This window comes from Rana temporaria, chromosome 5, assembly GCF_905171775.1.
Source record: "Rana temporaria chromosome 5, aRanTem1.1, whole genome shotgun sequence".
NCBI classification, from domain to species: Eukaryota; Metazoa; Chordata; class Amphibia; order Anura; family Ranidae; genus Rana; species Rana temporaria.
In genome coordinates this window covers 311,358,348-311,383,664 of record NC_053493.1, presented here as the reverse complement: position 1 = coordinate 311,383,664, position 25,317 = coordinate 311,358,348, and the positions used below count along the sequence as shown (strand labels likewise).

At 43.2% G+C, this 25,317-nt stretch overlaps 1 protein-coding gene across 3 annotated transcripts in view; it reads left to right on the top strand.

Annotated features, from left to right (window-relative positions):
* Window positions 1–1,785: 1,785 nt before the first annotated feature.
* Window positions 1,786–25,317, top strand: part of LOC120940959 (ras-related protein Rab-10-like) — a 41,829-nt gene continuing 18,297 nt past the window's right edge. The window contains exons 1-4 of one of the 3 annotated variants that reach the window (XM_040354126.1): window positions 1,791–2,221; window positions 12,117–12,177; window positions 14,921–15,059; window positions 21,699–21,788. In XM_040354126.1, coding sequence (XP_040210060.1) covers window positions 2,095–2,221; window positions 12,117–12,177; window positions 14,921–15,059; window positions 21,699–21,788 — 417 coding nt within the window. In that variant the 5' untranslated portion in view covers window positions 1,791–2,094. Of the gene's footprint in view, window positions 2,222–12,116; window positions 12,178–14,920; window positions 15,060–21,698; window positions 21,789–25,317 lie in introns of all 3 variants that reach the window. The other 2 variants (XM_040354124.1, XM_040354125.1) reach the window with 2 other exon arrangements.

Below are 25,317 nucleotides of genomic sequence, written 5' to 3'. Positions count from 1 at the left end.
TATTATGTGTAGGTGCAGAGTGTATGGTGGTGGGTATTATGTGCAGGTGCAGAGTGTATGGTGGTGGGTAGTATTTGCAGGAGAAGAGTGCGGAGTGTATGGAGGTGGGAAGAATGTGCAGGTGAGGAGTGCGGCATATACGGTGGTGGGTAGCATGTGCAGGTGTGGAGTGTATGGTGGTGGGTAGTATGGGCAGGTGAGGAGTGCGGGGTATACATGGACGTTGTCAGTAGTTCTTTATTTGTATTATTTTTTTATATATTATTTTTTTTTTCATTCTTTCAAAATGCTTTTTTGGTGTCAGTAGGGCAGTGGACAATGTCAGTAGAGCAATGGACAGTGTGTCACAAAGCAGGGGCGAGAGTGACGTCATCGCGGCTTTGGTACCGTGAACCCGGAAGGAACACCGGGGGAATGTCGGCTGCCTCAGCAGTGTGCAGGCACCGCTGAGGCCTTGTACACACGACCGAACATGTCTGCTGAAACTGGTCCACGGACCAGTTTCCGCGGACATGTCCGACCGTGTATAGGGCCTAGCGGACAGGTTTTCAGCGGACAAAAGTTTCTTAGCATGCTAAGAAACTTGTCCGCTGGAAACATGCCCGTCGGACATGTCCGATGGTTAGTACGACTCATCGGACATGTCCGCTGGTTATGACGTAAAACCAGCAGCCCGAAATCCCGCGCCGAATTGATTCAACGCATGCGTGGATGCATTGAACTCGCGTGTTAGAGAAAGTCGGTGTCTTATACGTCACCGCGTTCTCTGTCCGCGGGGATTTTGGTCTGATGGTGTGTACACACATCAGACCAAAAGCTCCCAGCAGATATGTCCGATGAAAATGGTCCGCGGACCGTTTTCATCGGACATGTCTGCTCGTGTGTACAAGGCCTGAGAGAGCTTCGGTCTAAGGTAAGTATTTCATATTGAGCTCAAGTACCAAATTTTGGAGCTGAGCCAAGCGTGTTTGGCAATGCATTTTTTTTGCGCATTTTTCATGTGCTTGGGGCAGCAATAAGAAATAATGGCGCCGCAAGCACATTTTATTTATTTTTTACAGGTATTTGTATAGCGTCTGCAATTTACACAGCGCTTTACTTATTTGTATTATTTGTTCACATCACTCCCTGCCCTTAAAGCAGTTGTATCCCCCGCGTTGTGATTTTTACCTACAGGTAGGCCTATAATAAGGTTTACCTGTATTCATATATTTAGGAGATATTCACCCTGCATGCAGTCGCTAACATCACCGGTGCATGCGCTCTGAAGGTCCGGTGAACTTCAGAGCTTCTTGCCGGAAACCAAGGGCTCCTGCGCGCATGTGCGGGAGTGACGTCATTGCGGCTCCGGCCAATCACATCGCCGTAGCCCGCGAACCCAGAGGACACACCGGGGGAACATGTCAGCCCCTCAGGCGTCGCTGCGGGGCCTTCGTTCTAAGGTAAGTATTTCACAACGTGCTCGTTTGCAATGCATACTAGCACATTATACTTTTCTCTAGCAGGTTTTTTTTCAGCGGTTTACTACCGCTTTGAGGGCCTTACAATCTAAGGTCTCTAACTCACATTCATACTTTTACATGTTTGCAGAAATGTGGGCAAAAACACACATTTCTGCCCCAGTTTCTGCTACGCTCAGATGTGAATGCAGCCTCAGGCATGAAAGGGTTAAACAATGCTAAACAAAGACAAACAGAGTCAGAGAAGTCAGTGAGCAGCTGTAGCAGTGACCTTCTATAAGTGGAGCAGTGATCAGACTATTGTTGTGGCTCTGTGAGCTGTCAGTGGAGAGACTAGTTCTACCAGAAGTGGGTGAGGCCGGAGGAGTTGTGCAATAGTCAGTCGGTGACCCTCCAGCAGCGCAGAGCCCAGTGCAGAGCCCAGTGCAGAGCCCAGTGCAGGCTATTATAGGAAGGAAGCAGATCATGTAATAGAGATCAGGGGATGTTCTGCTGGCGGAGAGAGTGTGGGCATCCTGTGATCAGCTCCACACATCAGGAAGAGCCTTATGTAATGCGGAAGAGACTGTGTGTAAGTGTGCAGCTCACACTTCTCTATCTAGTGATCACTCCCAGACAGAAGTGACAGATCAGGATGGCAGGGACATCTTCCGACAAACTGGTCCTTAAACTGGTGATGACTGGGGACTCCAATGTTGGGAAGACCTGTATTATGACCAGGTACACAGAAAACATCATCCCATCCTATATCTCCACTGTAGGTGAGTAGTGGGAAGACATTTTTGTAGATACAGTATGCTTTTTTCATGTAGTATGTTCCTAATTCGTTCCTGAATAGTCAGTTTTTGTACCCCATAAGATCCTGGAAATGGCCATGCAGTTTTGCCAACCTACCAGATTGAAATTTACTGACACAACACCCAAAATTGACTGGCACAACCAAGTTTTTATTCGAATTTCCAAAAGTAAAAAAATTACTTTCAGTATTTAGGCTACAAAGAAGTACAATATGCAATTGGCAATGTGATTTAACCCCCTTAGCGGTATTCCCGAGCGTGACTCTGGGTGGATTTTCAATGCAATTATCGGTAACCCCGAGTCACGCTCGGGGTAGATGTGCAGAGCCTGCAGCGCGCGCTGGCTTACCTTTTCCAGGCAGGGTTACTGTACTTACCTTGTCCCTGGATCCAGCGATGCATCCCCGCTGTGTGAGCGAGCGGCGTCCTCTATTCGATTCACACAGTGCCCGCGTGCCGCCGATCTCCGTTCCCTGCGACGTTACGACGCATGGGGGCGGAGACCGGCGGCAAATTCAAAAACATAAACAAACACATTACATACAGTATACTGTAATCTTATAGATTACAGTACTGAATGTAAAAAATACACACCCCTAGTCCCCAGTGGTCTGCCCTGTGTCCTGCATGTAGTTTTATATAATAAAAACATTTTTTTGTGCCTGCAAACTGCAGATTGTCCATAGCAACCAAAAGTGTCCCTTTATGTCAAAAGTGATTTTAGAGCAGCTAGAAAACAGCGATAATAAATTATAATCACTTGCAGAATTGTGCGATAGCGATTTGTGGGGAAATTCGTCATAAAAAAATAAAAGTAATGACAGCGACAATTCTGCAACTGAGCAAATTTCAGTGATTTTGATTTGATTACATTATTGAATATTTTTTATTATAATTACATTATTATTTGTTATAATTATTTATAGTTATTTATTATATTATAATTTTATGATTTTGTGTTTTAAACTTTATCATACCCGGGATGCCTACTAGACTCTTGTTTGGACAGATTTAAGTGAGTTATTCCTAAGAATTGCAGGCCTACAGTATAAAACGCAGAATTTCCATGCAAAATAATTGTACCGCTTTTGGTACGTAATTCCAGACAGAATCATACCGCCAGGGAGGTTAAGGTAGATAATAAGGCAAAAAACATATTTCAGAGCCACCCAAACACACTGTAGCAAGCACTCGGATGGTCTCGGCCGGCTTCGGACCGAGCCGAGTGTCACAGACATATTTTTTACTGGCAACCTTTTTCTTTTACTGGCAGGAGAAAATTGCCTGTTTTTTACTGGCTGTCCGAAAAATACTGACGGTTGGCAACACTGTAGGATCAATAATGGCAACCTGCTCAAACAAAATCCACCTTTTTCAGCACTTTGAATGCTTCTTAAAGTGACACTAAATGATACCCCTAGGGCTGTTCTACACTGCCGTGCTATGATTTGGCCAGTTACAGCGCGGTGTACCCATGGTTTTCGTGGGGGTCATTATTGCGTAAACTGGCACTAATGCGGGGGGGTTATTATTGCGGAAATTGGCACTAGTGCTTTGAGCTATATTTGTGGAAATTCGCACCAACAATGGGGATTATAATTGCAGAAACTGCCACCAATCCTGGGGGTTATTATTGCAGAAGCTGGTGCCAATGCTGGGGGTTATTGTGGAAATTGGAACTAGTGCTGGGTGTTATTAATTGTGGAAATTAGCACTCATGTGGTTTGTAATTTCGGAAACTGGCACCAATGCTGGGGGGTTATTATTGCAGAAACTGGCACCAATACTGGGGGTTATTATTGTAGAAACTGGCACCAATACTGGGGGTTATTATTGTGGAAACTGGTGCCAATGCTGGGGGTTAATATTGCAGAAACTGGTGGCAATTCTGGGGGTTATCATTGTGGAAATTGGCACTAGTGCTGGGCGTTTTTTATTGTGGAAATTTGTGAAAACTGGCACCCATGCTGAGGGTTATTATAGTAAAAACTGACACCAATACTGGGGGGTTATTATTGCAGAAACTGGAGCTAATGCTGGGGGTTATTATTGTAGAAACTGACACCAATACTGGGGGGTTAATATTGCAGAAATTGGCACTACTGCTGAGCATTATATATTGAAGAAATTAGCACCAATAATGGGGTTTGTAATTGCGGAAACTGACACCAACACTGGGGGTTATTAATTGCAGAAACTGGCACCAACACTGGGGGTTATTAATTGCAGAAACTGGCACCAACACTGAAGTTATTGTAAAGTCTTCTTTAAATAAATAAACATGTTATACTTGCCTACTCTGTTAGTTTTCCACCACACATGACCCAGTCAAAGAGTCCAGACCTAAATCCATTTGAAAATCTGTGGCAAAACCACAAAATTGATGTTCATAAATGCTTGTGGCAGCAGCAGGTGAATGGATGCCCGCTAACAGGCGCTGCCCTGATGGATCTCAAATGACAGGTGCTCTTTAAATGTAAGGACTCATTCTTGCTGGTATTTAGAATCTTTAATATTTGCAAACAAAATGAAGGGTTTCTAGTTAGAATAATAAGCTGCCAGGTTAGTAAATATTCCCAAACTGGGTCTCTTATACAGCCTGCTGCCATTTTGCTCCTCAATGGCAGAATAAAGCGCTTCAAGCTCTGTGCAGAAAGATCACAAAATGTATAATCTGCTTAGAAGGTTTCACTTTGTTTACTGCTTGCCCTTCCTCCTCATACTTAGAGCATGGTACAGATGTATTTCTCTTCAAACAATCATACAGTTTGTAATGTACATTTGCAAGACAATGGTATAAAGGAATATTCCTGAACTTTGTTTTATCTCATGGTTACTGTGACATTGTGTGAATGTATCACTGCAGTGCAATTTCAGCTTGCAGAGCTTGGATTCATTGAATGAGTTTACCAAAAAAAATGATATTGCAGAATATACAGCCTCATGATACATATCTAAGTTCCATTTCACATTGAATAAACTCAATTATTAATGTATATTAAATAGAAAACTATCTTTAGATGAATAATATATATATATTTTTTAAATCTTCGATTTTTATCCACTCTGGTACATTCTCCCACAATCCGTTTTGTATAGAATCAGAAATGTAGTGGGCATTTAAAAGCCAGGTTAAAGCAGGAACCTTTCATCCTGGGACAGCAGTTGGTGTGGTCTGGTCTGCTTGGCAGGGCTGCACAGCATATATAACTGGGTCAAGGTGGAAGGTAAGTATTTGTTAAGGTGGGCAGAACTCAGGGGGTAAGGGGAAATTTAATAAATGACAATAGTATCAAAAGGTACAGTTGTACTGTAGCTTCTGCCCTTTCTGCACATACTGTATGTACAGCAGCTACAGACCTAGAGCCAATGCTGTATCCTGGCCTTGGCCAACAATGCCCAGGCCCAGGGCAGCACTTTGCAGGGGGGCAGCACGGAAAGAGTCCCCACCGGCTTGCACTACACTGTTAGTGTAACACAAGCTGCTTCTAATTTTGACTGTCCTATCATCCTGGACCACAAATCTTCCTCACTGTGCTATATGTTTTCTGCTGCACCATTGGCATGGTTATATCTTCTTAGTCCATAAAATTATCAGAAATTTGTGCTTAAAGTAGAACTATAGGCAACACTTTTGATAGAGTAAGGGAGGGTTATAGCCCCTGTCAGTTTATTTTTTACCATTGCAGAGATTTCCCTTCACTTCCTGCCCCATAGCCAAACAGGAAGTGAGAGGAAATCTATGCAAATTAAGGGAATCCAATGCCCCCCCCCCCCAGACCCTAAGGCCCCGTACACACGACCAGTTTCCTCGGCAGAATTCAGCTTCCGACCGAGTTTCTGGCTGAATTCTGCCGAGAAACCCGGCCGTGTGTACACTTTCGGCCGAGGAAGCCGACGAGGACCTCGGCGAGGAAATAGAGAACATGTTCTCTATTTCCTCGTTGTTCTATGGGAGCTCTCGGCCCGCCGAGCTCCTCGGCAGCTTCAGGGCTGAACTGGCCGAGGAACTCGATGTGTTTGGCACGTCGAGTTCCTCGGCCGTGTGTACGAGGCCTTAGAACTAGGGTCCCCACTCAAAAATTTCAGGGCAGGTCTTAAACAGAAAGGGTGTGGCCTTGACAGGAAGGGGTGGACCATATTTAAATTAGAGGGTGCAGGAGTTTAGTCAGTGTTAGGGCAGCCCAAATCCTAAATACACTACTGCCTAGAGCCATGCTTATTTATTTTATAATTATGGGATGTGTCTGATATAAAATTATAATTAGAGTTCAATTACATGTCAGCCTAGAAGCAAACTGTTGTAACAAGTGTAAGAATGTTGTCATCAGGACCTAAACTGAGAGAAAGTTACTATTGGTGACACCAGGGCCAATATACCGTACTAATGATTATTGTATGTGATATTTATCAGTCAATTCAGTAAATAAAAACCACAAACTCATATTTGTTATTTAGAGTATAGGCCGTTGATATTTTAGGCATGTACAAAAATACGAGTGGCACTTTGCACTTACCAATAAGTTGAAAGCATATAATGTCTCAGTGTGGTAAAGTTACAACCTTAGCTCAGGAATGTAAATGAATTGTAACATTGCACTAGAGAGCGATCGTTCTCTGAATGAAGGCACACTAAAGCCTCATACACAGGATCAGATTTTCCGACGGGAATTGAGTGATGACAGACTGTTGGTGGAAAATCCGACCGTTTGTATGCTCCATCGGACAATTGTCTGTCGGATTTTCCGACCATCTGTACACAAGTACAAACATGCATGCTTGAAATCAATGCTCAACAAACACAACATTAGCAGAAGGTGCCCAACGGGTGGTGCTAAAGAGCTGAAAAAACACGTTGTTTCGTGTTTTTTGGCCGACAATTTTGTGCCTTTTGTATGCAAGACAAATTCCTGGCCAACGCCCTTCAGACAAAAGTCCTACGCTTTGTCCACGAAAAATCAGATCGTGTGTACCTGGTTTAAAGGGGTTGTAAAGGTAAAAGTTTTTTTTCCTTAATGCATCCTATGCATTAAGGTAAAAAAACATCTGACAGCACCGCCCCCCGCCCGAGCCCCCGTTTTACTTACCTCACCGTTCGAAAGTCCCGGGCGCGTGCTTGTCATCTTGTTCGGTTCCCAGCCTGGCCGTTGATTGGCTAGGCTGGGCGGATTGATAGCAGCGCAGCCATTGGCTGGCGCTGCTGTCAATCACAGCGGATGACACGGGGCACCAGGGGGCGGGGCCGAGTAAAACAGTCGGCGGCTATGCCCGCTGCTGTATCACGGGAGCGCGCTCGCAAAAGCTTTCCACCATGCGAGGGAGCTCGCATGAACGTGGAAAGCTTTTGCGTGGAGGAGCCGAGACAGCCGCCGAGGGACCCCAGAGGACAGGATTCGGGGCCACTCTGTGCAAAACTAACTGCACAGCGGAGGTAAGTATAACATGTTTGTTATTTTTTTTTTTTTATTATGCCTTTAGTGTTCCTTTAAGGCTGGGGTCACACTTGTGCAGCTTGGGAATGTTCGCAAAATCACACGCATTCCTGTCGCGCGGGGAGGATTCATTTTCACTCTCCAGCAAACGTGATGCATTTTTTGCAATTTTTAAAACAAAGAGAAATAGATTTCTTTCCCTGCATTTTTGCAGGTAGGGCAACCAATTGAAATCAAGTGTGAACCTAGCCTAAAGCTCTGTACACACGATCGGATATCTGATGGAATCTAATCCGATGGATTTTTTCATCAGATATCCGATGAAGCTGACTTTCATCAGTCTTGCCTTCACAACATCGGTTAAAAATCCAATTGTGTCCAACGCGGTGACGTAAAACACTACGACGTGCTGAGAAAAATTAAGTTCAATGCTTCCAAGCATGCGTCGACTTGATTCTGAGCATGCATGGATTTTTGACCGATGGATTTCCCCACAGACGATCGTTTTTTTCTATCGTTTTTTTAACCATAAGAAAAATTTAAAACAGGTTCTATTTTTTTTCACCGATGGATAAAAAAACGATAGGGCCCACACACGATCGGTTCGTCCGATGAAAACGGTCCATCAGTCTGTTTTCATCAGACGAACCGATCGTGTGTACAGGGCTTAAGGCCTAATGTACACTGCTGCTCCTAAACGTGAGTTTAGGAGTTTTAATTTTTTTGCCCAATGAACGCAACTCAACAAAAGCCTATGCATCCATGTGCACATAGGCTTTTATCAGCGTATAAGAGCAGCAGACATTAGGGACAGTAAGGCCTCGTACACACGATAGGTTAACCAGAGGACAACGGTCTGATTTCATCGGTCCAAACCGATCGTGTGTGGGCTCCATAGGTTATTTAACCATAGGTTAAAAAAAAGCCAACTTGCTTTAAATTTAACCTATGGATTCCTAACCAATGGGAAAAAAACGATCGTTAGTAGGCACAACCATCGGTTAAAAATCCACGCATGCTCAGAATCAAGTCGACGCATGCTTGGAAGCATTGAACTTTGTTTTTTTCAGCACGTCGTTGTGTTTTATGTCACCGCGTTCTGACACGATTGTTTTTTTAACTGATGGTGTGTAGGTACGACTGATCATCAGTCAGCTTCATCAGTTAACCTATGAAAACGGTCCTTCAGACCGTTCTCATCGGATGGACTGATCGTGTGTACGAGGCTTAAGGCTTCATGTACACAGGACGTTTTTACAACCTCTCCTGAACGATTTAACTTGGCAGATAGTAACCCACGCTCAAAAGGTCCGTCTTGCCGCATTTACATTTATCAGCGCTTTGCTGGGTTTTGCCACGTTTGCGTTTAGAAGAAGCGTTTTTTTTTTTTTTTCAGAATAGGCAAAAATGAAAAAGGCCTGTAAACGAAACACGGCAAAACACAAGTTACCACGTTTAGCCACGTTTAGAAGTGTTTGGCGCTTGAAATGACTGTAAACACAGCTTCTGAACCCATTTTTTGGGGTTCAAGAAAAAGCCTCTAAACTCAACTGCCTAGAAACGACTGTAAACGACCTTGTGTACATGTACTGATAAGATAACATAGAGGAGAGTTCAAGAGCAGTTGAAAAAAAAAATACCCAACTGCTCCTAAACGTTCTTTTAGCAGCAGCAGTGTACATAAGGCCTTAAATGTCCCTCTCTTGAATGCAAAAGAAAAATGCAAAATGCCGTAAAAAGGCATGTAAATAAATGTGCCTATCACTAATCGGGTTTAGCGCTTGGGCATTTATTCATGTCAATGGCGAGTACTCTGGCCAATGAAATAAATAAAGTCCAAGCACTAAGCTCAGCAAAAACATGGCAAAAATGAGGTACTGTTTTTTGCCGCGTCTAGCATTTTTCTGCTGCCAAGAGAGTTACGTTAAGGGTTGGCCAGTGGACATGTAGATTTATGTTTTCATTTTCAAAATATTTCTGTTTGTCTTCATTCACAGTACAATCTCCTGACAGCTATTCTATTTCTGACCTGCTCTATCCAGAGCTAAAAATATTTTTTCCCAGGGCAACACTTTAAATAAAGGCAGTAAAATAGGTTATTATTATTAATATGTAGAGAATGTGGTAGCCTGAGCATCATTGCATTTTTCCATGTGTCATATAGGTGTAAATGTAGTAATGCAAATAAACTTTACAAAGTCAAACATACCAGAGTGAGTGAGGACTTCCCTGTTGCAGCTTAAGTTCAGTAAAATTCCAGACTGTCCTGGAGACGTTGGTATTTCCACTTCAACTGATCTGAGTGGAATTGGTGACACTCTCCCTTGGCTCCACCTATCTTGACCTCAGTGACTTTAACAGACAAATGCAGTTTACTAAAATAAAACCCCAATGTGACTCCTGTGTCCTTCTCATTAAATTATATATATCAGTGCAGACTTCAAACCATACTATAGTGGCTTCTTCCGCCTCTGGCAGTACTTACACCCTATAGGAACCTCAGGTTATGCAGTACAATATACAGTGGGGATCGAAAGTTTGGGCACCCCAGGTAAAAATTTGTATTAATGTGCATAACGAAGCCAAGGAAAGATGGAAAAATCTCCAAAAGGCATCAAATTACAGATTAGACATTCTTATATGTCATAGATTTTATTTCCATCATTTACACTTTCAAAATTACAGAAAACAAAAAAATGGCATCTGCAAAAAAGAACATGTCTGCAGTCTCAGTCTCTCTCCCTTGTTCCCTTGTCTGCAGTCTCAGTCTCTCTCCCTGTACCATGTCTGCAGTCTCAGTCTCTCTCCCTGTACCATGTCTGCAGTCTCAGTCTCTCTCCCTGTACCATGTCTGCAGTCTCAGTCTCTCTCCCTGTATCATGTCTGCGGTCTCAGTCTCTCTCCCTGTACCATGTCTGCAGTCTCTGGCTCTCTCCCTGTACCATGTCTGCAGTCTCAGTCTCTCTCCCTGTACCATGTCTGCAGTCTCAGTCTCTCTCCCTGTACCATGTCTGCAGTCTCAGTCTCTCTCCCTGTACCATGTCTGCAGTCTCAGTCTCTCTCCCTGTATCATGTCTGCGGTCTCAGTCTCTCTCCCTGTACCATGTCTGCAGTCTCTGGCTCTCTCCCTGTACCATGTCTGCAGTCTCAGTCTCTCTCCCTGTACCATGTCTGCAGTCTCAGTCTCTCTCCCTGTACCATGTCTGCAGTCTCAGTCTCTCTCCCTGTATCATGTCTGCGGTCTCAGTCTCTCTCCCTGTACCATGTCTGCAGTCTCTGGCTCTCTCCCTGTACCATGTCTGCAGTCTCAGTCTCTCTCCCTGTACCATGTCTGCAGTCTCAGTCTCTCTCCCTGTACCATGTCTGCAGTCTCAGTCTCTCTCCCTGTACCATGTCTGCAGTCTCAGTCTCTCTCCCTGTACCATGTCTGCAGTCTCAGTCTCTCTCCCTGTACCATATCTGCAGTCTCAGTCTCTCTCCCTGTACCATGTCTGCAGTCTCAGTCTCTCTCCCTGTACCATGTCTGCGGTCTCAGTCTCTCTCCCTGTACCATGTCTGCGGTCTCAGTCTCTCTCCCTGTACCATGTCTGCGGTCTCAGTCTCTCTCCCTGTACCATGTCTGCAGTCTCAGTCTCTCTCCCTGTACCATGTCTGCAGTCTCAGTCTTTCTCCCTGTACCATGTCTGCAGTCTCTCTCCCTGTACCATGCCTGCAGTCTCTGGCTCTCTCCCTGTACTATGACTGCAGTCACTTCTGCCTGTTGCCTCCTCCTTCCCTCTACCAGCTGTCACCTCTTCCCCCATGTCTCCCAATAACTCTCCTATCCCCATCCTCTTCCCCCCAGCAATCACAGCCTTTTCCATCTCAAAGCTCCCACCCCACAATCCCTATTTCACCCCACTCTCAAATGCCTTGCCCTCGTTTACCCCTCCTCTTCCACCCTGCCGCCTCCCAACTCCCGAAGAACAACCCCCCCCCCCCCCCGCCACCTCCTTTCTAGGCGATAGGTATCGGTAATTGGTATCGGCGAGTACCTGCAAAAAAGTATCGATACTCGTACTCAGTGTTAAAAAATGGCATAGGTGCATCCCTAATATTTATATATATATATATATATATATATATATATATATATATATATATATATACACACAATTTGCTACCCCCCCCCCATTAAAGTGGAGTTACCCTTTAACTAATGAATGTAAAATTATTTAATTTCATTCAATAAAAATTGTACAAAAAAGTTTTCTGGGGAATGTTTACTTTTTGTGTGTTCAATGTGTTAAAATATTAGATGGACAGTGGAAAGTACAAATATCTGCTATGTTGATTGCTAACTGTTGGTTCCCTTCATATCAATGAGGCTAGGTATTGAGATAAAACAGAAAATAAAAATGCTTCATGTCATTTTTATCTTTTTTTAGGAATTGATTTCAAGACAAAAACAATCCATATTGATGACACACCATTAAAACTTCAGATATGGTAAGATTGTGCTTTATACCTGAATGTTATTTAATCTCTGCATATAAATATGTACTAAATTTACACAGTCTGTCATTGAAACTGTCACTGGCAACACCTTTATTAAGTTTTAGGGATGGAGCATTTTTCTTATTGCCAACATTCACTATTGGTTGTTAGACGTTCTCACTTTTTGCTGAGTGTATTGGATGCATAGTTTTTGTCATACTGTATACACACAAGCAACATTTAGTCCAAAAAGTAATTTTAAGGGTCTGTTACTAACTGATGTTCAGAGTTAAAGAAACTCTGTCCCTTTAAGCAAACAACATACTGCCGCCAGGTATAAAGTATCTGCGGCAGCTTTTTAGTAATTTGTGCTTGACTCAGATGTCGAGCCTATGCTTCGGCACCTCCTAAGGTTTCATACACACCAGGTGTTTAGCCCGATGTATGAGATCCAAGGGTTTTGATGCAGGTGGAAGGCACAGGTGCATCATCCAGTTTTGCTGCCGGCAGCCTCTAAAACTTTATGGGAGACTCAAAGCTGCTGTGGCTGGACAGAGAAGGATGGTGCATCAAGCTGTACATTTGTGCATACCACACCTAGGGAAAAATGTTCAGAGCACAAGTGCCTGGGCACATACTGTCTACAACATCCAACTGCAGCATAGAGTTTTACAGGCTGCCAGCAGTGGGCCTAAACAGTGCTCCCGTGCCTTCTGCCCGCACCAAAAAAAAAGGGAATCTCATGCATCGGGGCTAAGCACCCAGTGATGAAACTTGCCTGCCCTTTCCTGTCTCCAGCATGTTCCTATTGGTCAGTGATGGGTCAGTAGGACAGTGGGGGTTGGTGAGGCCAGCTAAGCTCTGACACTACCCGTAAATGTTTGGCATAGAGAATACTGCTGGAGGTATGTTCAGGCGGACCCGGCTGGACTTTTGTTTTTTAAAGCCTAACTCCAGGACAAAAATGTTCCTATGCAGTGGGGCTGTGCCCACATTGCATGGGTTAACTGCGATTGGAGAATAGAGATATACTTACCTAATCCTGCCTGCACAAGACTAGTCTCTGTGGCTCCCAACACCCCCTATAGTCTTGCGATCTTGTGCAATTGACTGTTCTGGACATCACCGTGCCCATAGACCTGCTCTGGATGTGAGGATGTCAGATACAGTCCACTGCTGGATCGTGGTGGAGCGCTGTTTGCCAGTGGAGCAGAGGATCAGGTGAGTATAAACGTTCTCCTCTACCCTGGACAAAACGAGCAGTTAACCTGTGTGGTGGGGGCACAGCCGCACTGCATGGGAAATCTTATATTGGACACAAAAAGATCATTTCTATAATACCCCTTCTCTATAGAACAATACAGTATATTGTCAGTAATTATCATGGAGTTATAAAAATGTAGCCATGAAATGTAGGCAGTAAAAATGGTGTCCTTTTATACTGGTGGTCTATGTACACGTTCCCAAATACAGTGGTGGTCAGTGAAAAAGTTTCCACAATGGTAGTCAGTGTAAGAAGCACCCTCTTTCATTGGTGCTTTTTTCAACTGCCCCTGAACTCATTCAATGTTACTTGACTATGTACACAGTCTCGTTTTTTTGCCGTGTTTAGGTAGTTGCGTTTAACAGTGTTTCTTTGAAAGCAAAAAAATGGGTTTAGACACAGAAGATTTCCACGTTTCAGACGCCAAATGTGAGTAAACGTGGCTAAACGTGGTAACCCGTGTTTAACCGCGTTTTGTTTATAGTCGTTTCTGGCCATTTTTAAAAAAACAAAAAACTTTTTATTAAAACGCTTCTAAACGCAAACGCGGCTAAACGCAGAAAAACTGACGTTTTAAACATGGGTTACTGATCCCACACCACTGGGATCAACCAGCAGGAGATCAATCCACCACTGCCCAGGAAACCCCTAGCATTCTCTGGAGGTATCCCAAGATTCCATGAAAACCTGGTTGAGAATGGCTGTCCAATTAAAATTCTGTACACACTAATGTATACTTCCCATTACCAGTCACAGGGATATTTACTTTTCAATGTACATACAATTAATTGTACAATAATCTGAACAGACCATTTGTTTAACATATTTTTTTCAGCAGTTTACCTAGCAGCCCTAAACAGCTCTGCGGTAAGCAGTGGATTGTGGAATTATTGTGTTCCTGATAGGTAGGAAAATCACAAGGATCTTCTTTCTTTATTTTTACACTGAGCATGTGACTTTACTTCTCATTTTATCACATGATCTGCAGCTACTGTTGCCATTATTTCAGTTCAAGAAAAACATTCCTGTAATACTGTACATATAAAATCTCATATACTGTAAACCTAAAGCCCCATACACACCATCAGATTTTCTGCAGATTTTTGTCTTCAGATTTACCAAAACCATATAATATGAGGTCAAACCTTAAGAGTTTCAATTTGTATGCAATCAGGCAGACCCTTATACTACATGGTTTTGGTAAATCTGAAGACAAAAATCTGCAGATAATCTGATGGTGTGTATGGGGCTTATAGGTTAAGTGGTTGTTTTGCATCCCCCAAGTACAGGTGTAGTCAGTAAGGTTTAGCTAAGCCAATCGCTAGTTCCAAAATATAGTTTCACTGAACAGCAAGGACATGAACTGGCTCAATACTGTATGTCTCATAGTGGGATAGTGTAATTTGTGATACATTCAGCCTGGCTTTGCTGGGGAAATCGATTTTTATCAGAAATTATTATAGAATGTAAGTGAACTCTTTGTTGTTTCAGGGATACAGCAGGACAAGAAAGATTTCACACCCTCAGTGTCAGTTATTTCCGTGGTGCTCAAGGATTTGTACTTGTTTACGATATCACAAATACAAACTCATTTGAAAACATTTCTTTGTGGATAAGGGACATTAAAATGGTAAGTAACAGATGAAAATTCAAAGGGATTTTCCTAAACATTTTGGGGTAGTACTTGATCTCATTGAGAACTGTGTAGATTAGTTCACCAGTCTTCTTCCAAGGTGATTAGAAAATGGAGGCAGCTCTCCAGGACCCAACAAAATTGGAGGGATTTACTAAAACTGGAGTGTGCAAAATCTGGTGCAGCTTTGCATAGAAACCAATCAGCTTCCGGGTTTTATTGTCATGCCGCATACACACCATCACTTTATGTGATGAAAAAAAAAAACATTTTCTGTGAAGTAAAAAACTACGTTTTTGAAACTTCAATTTTCAAAGACGAAGTTGCCTACACACCATCGTTTTTCTCACAATGTTCTAGCAAAGCGAGGCTACGTTCTCACCACGTTTTTCCATTGAAGCTTGCTTCATAAGTAGCTTCTGGGCATGCGCGGATGAAAAAACGTCGTTTTAAACAACGTTTTTGCTACACACGGTCAATTTCTGTGAAGTAAAAGTTGACGTTTTGAAAAACGACACATAAAATTGAAGCATGCTTCAATTTTTTTTGGTTGTTTTTTAGAAGACATAAAACAACGTTTTCCCCCACACACGGTCAATTAAAGTGACGTTTTTAAAAACGTCATTTTTTTTAATCACATAAAACGACCGTGTGTACGCGGCATCATAGCTTAACTGAACAAGCTGAAGTTAGAAGCTGATTGGCTACCATGCACAGATTCTAAATGCTCCAATAATTTAGTATATTACCCCCTATGTGTCCTCTATGAGTTTTTCCTTGTCGTGGAATGCATGACAGTAATAGAAATAATTTGCCGTAATATGTAATTTAATTTAATTTAATTTAATAATTTATGTAATGTGATGAAGGTTAGATATTTCAACAAACCCCCTTTGTGGTCTGTGTGTTGTTTGGTTCCATTTTGTGCGAGTGAGTAAGTGCACAATATACTTGAATGATAGATCTATTTTACTACAGTACAGTGTGTGTTGCCTATGCTGTATATATAACAGTTGACTGCTGGTCCTATAATCTGTCAGTAAGTGGCTTAGGCTGCATTCACACCTGAGCGTTTTTAGCTCGTAAAAAACGACAAAAAAAAACGACAAAAAAATGCCCAATAAGCAAAATCCCATTCATTTAAATGCCCTCTGTTCACATCTGAGCAATTTGTAGCCTGAGGTAAAACGCCGGAAGCTCAAAAAAGTACATGAGCTTCTTTTTGGGCAGATTACAGACGTTTTTCTGCTTTTTACATTGGCGGCCTTTTGATCTGTGCATAATCACGGCAAAAATCAGGTGTGATTGTGACCTTAAAGTTGCCAATTCATGATCAATGGGCCAGATTCACAAAGAGATACGACGGTGTATCTCCAGATACACCGTCATATCTCTGACTTACACTGGTCCTATCTATGCGCCTGATTCATCTAATCAGTTACGCATAGATATGGCTAAGATCCGACAGTGTTACACTGTGTTACACTGTCGGATCTTATTTTCAATTTGAAAATGGCGCCGGGGGCGTTCCCGCTGATTTACGTTGAATAATATGTAAATCAGCGAGATACGCAAATTCACGAACGTACGCAGATCCGACGCAGTGTTCTTACGACGTTTCCGTAGCGGCTTTCCCGGCGTATACTTACCCCTGCTTCTATGAGGCGCAGCCAATGTTAAGTATGACCATCGTTCCCGCGTCGAATTTTAATTTTTTTACGTCGTTTGCGTAAGTCGTTCTCGAATACGGATGGACGTCGTTTACGTAAGCGTCTAAACCACTGACGTCCTAGCGACGTCAGTGGGAGCAATGCACGCCGGGAAATTCCACGGACGGCGCATGCTCATTTAAATTGGCGCGGGAACGCGCCTGATTTAAATAATACACTCCCCCTAGCCGCAGAATTTGAATTCCGCTGGGGGATTTACGATCCGCTGCCGCAAGTTTGGAGGTAAGTGGTTTGTGAATTACCCACTTGCCTCGCAAACTTGCGAGAGCGGATCTTAAATCAGGTAGATCGAGCGGATCTAAAGATCCGCTGATCTACGTGAATCTGGCCCAATGACTCTGTTAAATAGATACATAGAAATGGATACATTCTTAGATTAGATACATTATCAAGGCTGACAAAGCACTGTTTCCACCTTCCCCAGTGGAAGGCAAAACAAAATGTCAAGGGCAACTTTGGCTAATGAATAAAAAAAAATATTCATGAAGCCCCAGACATATTCAGGTCTATTTTCTTGAATTAAAATATTTCTATACTAACCTTTTTTAGGTTTGTAAAGGAATGATTAAAACCCTTGCTAGACTTACCAGTAATGGTATTTCCATGAATCTTCCAGGACAGCTCCGCCTTCTACAGGAAACACAAACCAGACACAATTTAAAAGGCCCCTCCCTCTCCTCTGACCCTCAGTTGTTTGAAGATAAAGTAAACCTTCACCAAAAGTGTACTCGGCAGAGGAATAATAGAACCTCACTAAAACACCACCACCGGGTTAAAAAAGAAGACCAGTGCATAAAGAATAGGGTGGGAATATAGACGATGTCCTGGAAGATTCATGGAAATACTGCATGCAGGTCTATGGAGCGACAGATGTTAGCGGTGACATGCCCGCTGACATCCGATCCGCTAAATTCAGATGGATGGAAACTCTATTTTTCCATCCGTTCATAGGATCGGATGAAAACAGACAGGCGGTCGGTTTTCATCCGATTCCCCATAGAGGAGAGCGGCGCTCTGACAGGTCGGTCCCTGCACAGTGTGCAGAGACGAAGCTGTCATCTGCCTGCTTAGCAGGGATCAACGGAGCCATCCCTGCTGAGCAAAGCAGAGTCCGTACAGTCTGTCCATGTAAAAGAGCCCTAAGTCTAACAGGGTTTTCCCCCTTCATTTTCCAGGACAGCTACTTGAGAGGATAAGCAAGATTCTATACCTTAGGGAGGGACAACAGCCTGAAGCACTTTTCTTGCAAAGGAGAGGTCCTGGCTGGAGAGCATCTGTACTCTTTAATGCTTGATGAATGCATGAGAGGAGGACCAGCAGCTTTGGATACATCTTCCCATGATGCTCCTGCTCTTTCTGACCATGATGTGGCCAGAGATCCAGTAGAGTGCGCTCTAATTCTGGTAGAAGGGATCTGACCTGACGATCTGTAAACCTCACAAATAGCTTTTCTAAACCATCTGGCAATGAAACCCCTGGATGGTTTGGCCCCCTTTTTGGGTCCACTAAATTAAATTAATAGTTGGGAGGATTTCCTAAACTCACTCACACTTTTATATAATGCAGAAGACATCTTTTCACATCCAGAAAACTAAATCTTTCCTCCTCTGAATTCCTGGGGGAGGAACAAAAACTAGGAAGAACTACTTCCAGGGATCTGTGAAAATTGGAAGAGACTTTGGGTAAATACAAAGGATCAGGACTAATCACTGCCTTAAAATTCTTAAGAAAGGGTCTTTACAAGAGAGGGACTCCAAATCAGAAATCCTTCTCCCTGAAGTTATGGCCAAAAGAATGTCAGTCTTTAAAGTTCTAAATTTCAAAGAGGCCTCATGTAAAGGTTCAAAGGGAGCTCTGGTAAGATCATTCAATATCAGGGGGAAATCTGTCTAACAACTTTGGGTGTAGGTCTAGCTCTTGTTGAAAGAGAGGAATCTTTTAATTAAAGGGTCCTCAGCCAGTCTTCTTTCCATGAAGACCTAAAACCCTAAGGGTGCTGATGGGAAGCCCCTTTTCCATCCCCTTCTCTAAAAAATCCAGTATACAGGGGATAGAAAAAGAGTCCACTCCTACATTCTTTTGCCAGGACACAAGTCTTCCAAACTTTACCATAAATCTTTCTTGTGACTAATTTATGTAGAATAGTCTCAATAACTTTAACTGAACATCCTTTTAGCTGTAGGATGCGCTGCTCAGCCTCCAGGCCTGTCAAACGGTAAGTTTGAGGGCTTGGATGGAGTACTGTCTCTTGACGGAGAAGGTCCCTTCACTCCGACAGAGGCCAGAGGGGATCTATTAAAAGTACTCTCAGTGCAGAGAACCCACTCCTCCTGGACCACCACGGGCAATCCGGATTACCTCTGCTTGTTCCTGAATAAGCTTTCAAACTACCAGGGGCAATAGTGGAAATGGTGGGAAGGCGTAGGCTAGAGTGAAATTCCATGGGAAAGAGAGCGCATCTGTCCCTAACGACTCCGTCTCTCTTTCCTGGGAGAAAAAAGCTGGAAGCTTCCTGTTGAGAGTGGATACAAAAAGATCCACTTTGGGAACACCACACTTTAAAATGATCTCCTGCAAGGCTTTTTATTTCAGTTCCCAATTGCTGCAGCTGATACTTACTCTGCTCAGATAATCTGCCAATACATTTCCCGTCCCCCTGATGTGAACCCCTCTGATTGAAGAAACATTATTCTCCACCCAGGTTAGTATTTTCTGGCTTAATACTAGCAGACTGTTCAAGCGAGTGCCCCCTTGCTTGTTGAGGTATACCACGGTTGTGCCATTTCTTCCAGAGTAACTAAAGACTTTCCTATCAGTAAAAGTTCTCTGAAGTCTAAAGACTGGACTGCCTCCCCTGGCCGCCAGGCTCTCTGGGCCTGCCAGTCCTCTGCGTAAGCTCCCCAACCCCACAGGCTGGCATCTATGGTAATTTTTATTGGGGAATGCTGTGCCCGGGCCTTCACTCCCTTCAGATATTCCAATTGCTCCCACCAGGACAGATTGAGAGAATCGTCTCCTGGAAGATATATGAGTTGATATATGAGTTGATTCAGCCTTTTCTGCGATCCGAATAATGCAGAAGAAATGCCTGAAGGGGTCTGGAATGCAATTGGGCTCAAGGCAGTTATTAAGCTCAATATCTGCATAATTTGACGAAGGGAGGCCTGCGGGAGCAACCTGAAATTCCGCACAGAGAGGAGGATCTTTGAGATTTTTTCCCCCGGAAGTAACATCTTTTGGGTGACTGTCAAGTAACTCAAAAAGGGAAGGCTCTGGGAGGGAACCAGAGAAGACTTCTGCAGATTGACCTTCCAGACCAATTTTTGAAAGGTCTGCAACCGTAGATCTTGACAAATGTTCTATTTCTCCCGGGCAAAGATAAAAAAATCGTCCAGGTACGAGACGATTAAGATCTTCTGTAAATGAAAAAAGGCCATGACCTCAGCCATGAATTTTGTGCTGCCGAGAGACCAAAAGGAAGGGCCCTAAACTGCCAATGTTGTGGACCATTCTCCATGATGATCGCAAACCTCAGGGATCTTTGATGATTCTGGCAGATTGGTACATAAAGGTAAGCGCCCTGAAGATTCAGGGTTACCATGAACACTTCTGTTAACAACAGATTTCTGACTGAGTAAATGCTTTACATCTGGAATCGTCTGTAAATTAAGAATCTGTTCAGGATGCTTAGTCGAGTATGCAAATGAGCTATTTCCGACGATCCACGAACGTACGAGCGGCCGGCGCATTCTTTTACGTAGTTTCCATTCGGCTTTTTTCGGTGTATAGTTTAAACTGCTATCTGGTGGCGTACGCAATGTTAAGTATGGCCGTCGTTCCCGCGTCAAATTTGAAAATTTTTTTTTTTGTTTGCGTAAGTCGTCCGTGAATGGGGCTGGTAATTTACGTCCACGTCAAAACAATGACGTCCTTGCGACGTCATTTAGCGCAATGCACGGCGGAAAATTTAGGGACGGGGCATGCGCAGTTCCTTCGGCGCGGGGACGCGCTTCATATAAATGAAACACGCCCCCTACTCGCCGATTTGAACTACGCGCCATTACGCAGCGAGAGATACACTACGCCGCCGTAACTTACGGTGCAAATTCTTTCTGGATTCAAAGCTTTCAAAAGTAAGTTACAGCGGTGTAGCGTTTCTCACATACGCTGCGCCCATGTAATTGTATGTGAATCTGCCCCGTGGTGTGTACGCACGACGGACCATCAGTCAGCTTCATAGGTTAACCTAGGACAACGGTCCTTCAGACCGTTGTCCTCTGGTTAACCTATAGTGTGTACGAGGCTTTAGTAGGCTGAATAATATTGGTCATCAGATTGATGACATCTAGTGGCAGAAAAAGTTACTGCAGGTGAAATCTTTGGATTAAATGTGAATATTGCAGCAAAAGCTGGTTTTATTCTTTTATGTTTTACTAGGCTATTCATTTTATATTGTTATTTTGGTCCGGAGTTCTGCTTTAATAAAGTATGTTGACATGTACATTCTCTTCTATTCATACAGTACATACATGGAAGAAAATACAGACATCTCTGTTCATACTTGGGTTTAAATGTACTTTAGCCTTTTTCTTTAAAGTATTTCCCGGCGACATGCTTTTCTCGTGTGTTTCTCTCCGTCTCCCTAGTACTATATTCTATTTGCCATTCCCAGTAATCGTCTCTGGCAAGAGTTGAAAGCCTGTAACAGGTTCACTATTGTTAGACTAAATGAATTCTGAATGGAAATGCAGAAAAGTGTCAGCCCTCATATTACTGCCATACAAAATGCAGGGGCTTGTGGTTGTAAGACTGTCTGTCATCTCCAATGGATGTGAGCTGTAATGCTTTGCAGAATCTATCCATTCCCAAAGTCACTGCATCTTTACAATTTGCTTTTGTGATTCAGAAAGCTGGGGAAGAAGTGGAGGTAGTTCTCCTGGGAAATAAGTGTGACAAGGAAGACGAACGTGAGGTTTCAAAAGAGAGAGGGGAAAAGGTAAGCATTGATTATCTCTGCATATAAAAGTATTTGAGTTAGGCGGGTACACTGCATCTGTAATGTGCCTGACCATGCAGTTCCGTCATTAGGAACTAATGTTGCTTAGAATGGAATTCTCATTCTGCAATATTGATTGCACCTCTTTCTTAAGCTGTAAGTTTGAAAAATGTCTTTTAATTTACGTATTAAAGTTTTATCCATTGGTTCAAACTTTTTAAACTTATTTATTATCTGCTAACTTTATTTGTTAATCTTTTGGAAATAAAAAACCTTTGCAAATCAAGCTTAAATCCTGGCTGTAACAGTGTCAGTTTAAAGGGGTTGTAAAGGTTCATTTTTTATTTTCTAAATAGGTTCCTTTAACCACTTCCCCACCGAGCCATAGTAAAATGACGTCGGTGGGGACCTTTCGTCCTTCAGACTGGACGTCATATGACGTCCTGTCCTTTCTGGCCGCTAGGGGGCGCGCGCGCCCGCCGCATTCCTCGGGACCCGGTGCGTGTGCCCGGCGGCCGGGATGTCCACCGGGCACCCGTGATTACCCGCAATCACGGCAGGACTATGGATCTGTGTGTGTAAACACACAGATCAATGTCCTGTCAGCGGTGAGGAGACCGATGTGTGTTCCCAGTACAGAGGAACACACATCGATCTCCTCCCCTTGTGAGTCCCCCTCCCCCTAACAGTTAGAACACACTTTAGGGAACATATTTAACCCCTTCATCGCCCCCTAGTGTTAACCCCTTCCCTGCCAGTTACATTTACACAGTAATCAGTGCATTTTATAGCACTAATCGCTGTGTAAATGTGTATGGCCCCAAAAATGTGTCAAAAGTGTCCGATATGTCCGCCGCAATGTCACGGTCACAATAAAAAAATAAAAAAAAAAGCAGATCGCCGCCATTACTAGTAAAAAAAAATAAAAAAGCCATAATTCTATTTCCTATTTTGTAGACGCTAGAACTTTTGCGCAAACCGATCAAATATGCTTATTGCGTTGTTTTTTTTTTTTACCAAAAATATGTAGAATACGTATCGGTCTAAACTGAGGAAAAAAAACTTTTAAAAAAAAAAAAATTATGATATTTGATTGAATCAAAAAGTTTAAGATATTGTGTTTTTTTTTCAAAATTGTTGCTCTTCTTTTGTTTATAGCGCAAAAAAAAAACCGCAGAGGTGATCAAATACCACCAAAAGAAAGCTCTATTTGTGGGGAAAAAAGGACGCAAATTTTGTTTCGGAGCCAAGTCGCATGACCGCGCAATTGTCATTCAAAGTGCGACAGCGCTGAAAACTAAAAATTGGTCTGGGCAGGAAGGGGGTGAAAATGCCCTGTATGGAAGGGGTTAAGCTAGTGCATTGTTGGTTTTTCTTCGATTTCCCTTCTAAATGTTTTTTTTCTTTGTTTCCTTTGTCTGAATTTTTCACTTCCTGTTCCTCCTCATTAAGCTGTTCTGGCTGACTAACCACCGCTCGGATGATGGTGGCAAGTTTACTGAGGAGAAACAGGAAGTGAGAAATTCAGACAAAGAAATAAAACATTAAGAAGGGAAATCGAAAGGAAAAGGTAAGTGAACCAACAATGCACTAGCTTAAAGAAACCTATTTAGAAAATAAAAAACAAACCTTTACAACCCCTTTAAGGACTGCTCTACTTAAAGCCACTCAAAATAAATCCAAGGATCGAAGTGACCAGTGCTCCTAAAATAATCCCATCTGTGGCCAGAATTTCCTAGTTGTCTTCCATTGCAAGTGGAATGACATGTTCTCTTGACTTCCCGAAGGTATCTACTGCCTCCAAGATTGTATTAACCAGCTAAATGTAGCGCCTGGTTACCTTAGGTACCGGTGCTATTTAAATTTAGAGGGAGATCAGAGTATAGTTAAACTCTGATCCAAATTGTTATGTGCAAAACAGGGTCTCTGTCTCAGCTTGGCTGTGCTGTGGGTTTATTCTGTTGTATTGGGGTGTTCTTCCCACCCCTGTGCAGTAGGTGGCAGCAGTGGAGTCAAGGTTTGGGTGCTCTTCCCCAGCAGCCAATCAGGAGGGTTTGGTCTTGCTGTGCATGCTGGGGGAGGGTATTTATGGGGCAGACACCATTGGTTCTGGGTTCTCCTTCGTCCAGTGTGGCACCCACCTTTAGGGTGGCCACTTCACGGCGCCCCAGCGTTATGACCTACCTGGCCGGGGCTCCAGTCTTCTGATTAAATAATGCAAGTTGGACTGAGGGGACGGAGCCTTCGCCTTGCTTTTTTTTAATACTTAACCTCTTAAACCCCGGACCATTTTGTTGCTAAATGACCGGGCCACTTTTTGCGATTCGGCACTGTGTCGCTTTAACTGACAATTGCGCAGTCGTGCGACGTGGCTCCCAAACAAAATTGACATAATTTTTTCCCACAAATAGAGCTTACTTTTGGTGGTATTTGATCACCTCTGTGGTTTTTATTTTTTGCGCTATAAACAAAAATAAAGCGATAATTTTGAAAAAAATTCAATATTTTTTACTTTTTGTGATAATAAAAGATATAAAAAACATTTTCTTTCCTCAGTTTAAGCCAATACGTATTCTTCTACATATTTGTGGTAAAAAAATTGCAATAAGCGTTTATTGATCGGTTTGCACAAAAGTTATAGCGTCTACAAAATAGGGGGTAGTTTTAAAGCATTTTTATTAATCATTTTACTAGTAATGGCAGCGATCTGCGATTTTTATCGTGACTGCAACATTATGGCGGACACATCGGACACTTTTGACACATTTTTGGGACCACTGTCATTTTTACAGCGATCAGTGCTATAAAAATGCACTGGTTACTGTGAAAATGACACTGGCAGTGAAGGGGTTAACCACTAGATGGCGCTGTAGGGGTTAAGTGTTCCCTAAGGCGTGATTCTTACTGTAGGGGGCGTGGCTTGCTGTGACACGTCACTGATTGTGTTCCGATGACAGGGAACACGATCAGTGGCACTAGGCAGAACAGGAAGATATTGTGTTTACACTAACATCTCCCCGTTATATCTCTCCGTGAGATGATCGCAGGTATGCCCACGGCGATCGAGTCCGCGGGACCCGTGGGCGCGCTCACGGAGATCGCGGCACACGCGCAACAAACGATTCTTAAAGGGGACGTACATGTTATAATTATCTGCTCTGTGCAATGTTTTTACACAAAGCAGCCCTGATCCTCCTCTTCTGGGGGTCCCCTGGCAGCGCTCTTGGTTCCTTCTTTTCTTGGTGTGCCTCCATAGGAAACCTTCCTATGTTGGCACACCTGCAGGCTTAGCCCCCCCCCCCACTCCCTCATCATAGAATTTGATTGACAGCAGCAGGAGCCAATGGCTTCCACTGCTATCAATCTGCCCTGTGGGGAGGGAGAGAGCGGAGAGGGATGCTGCTCTCAGGCATAGAGCTGGATCAAGATCAGGCTCAGGTAAATATAAAGGGGGGGGGGCTGGAGGGAGAGCTGCACGCAGAAGGTTTTTTTTTACCTTAATGCAGAGAATGCATTTAGGTAAAACAAA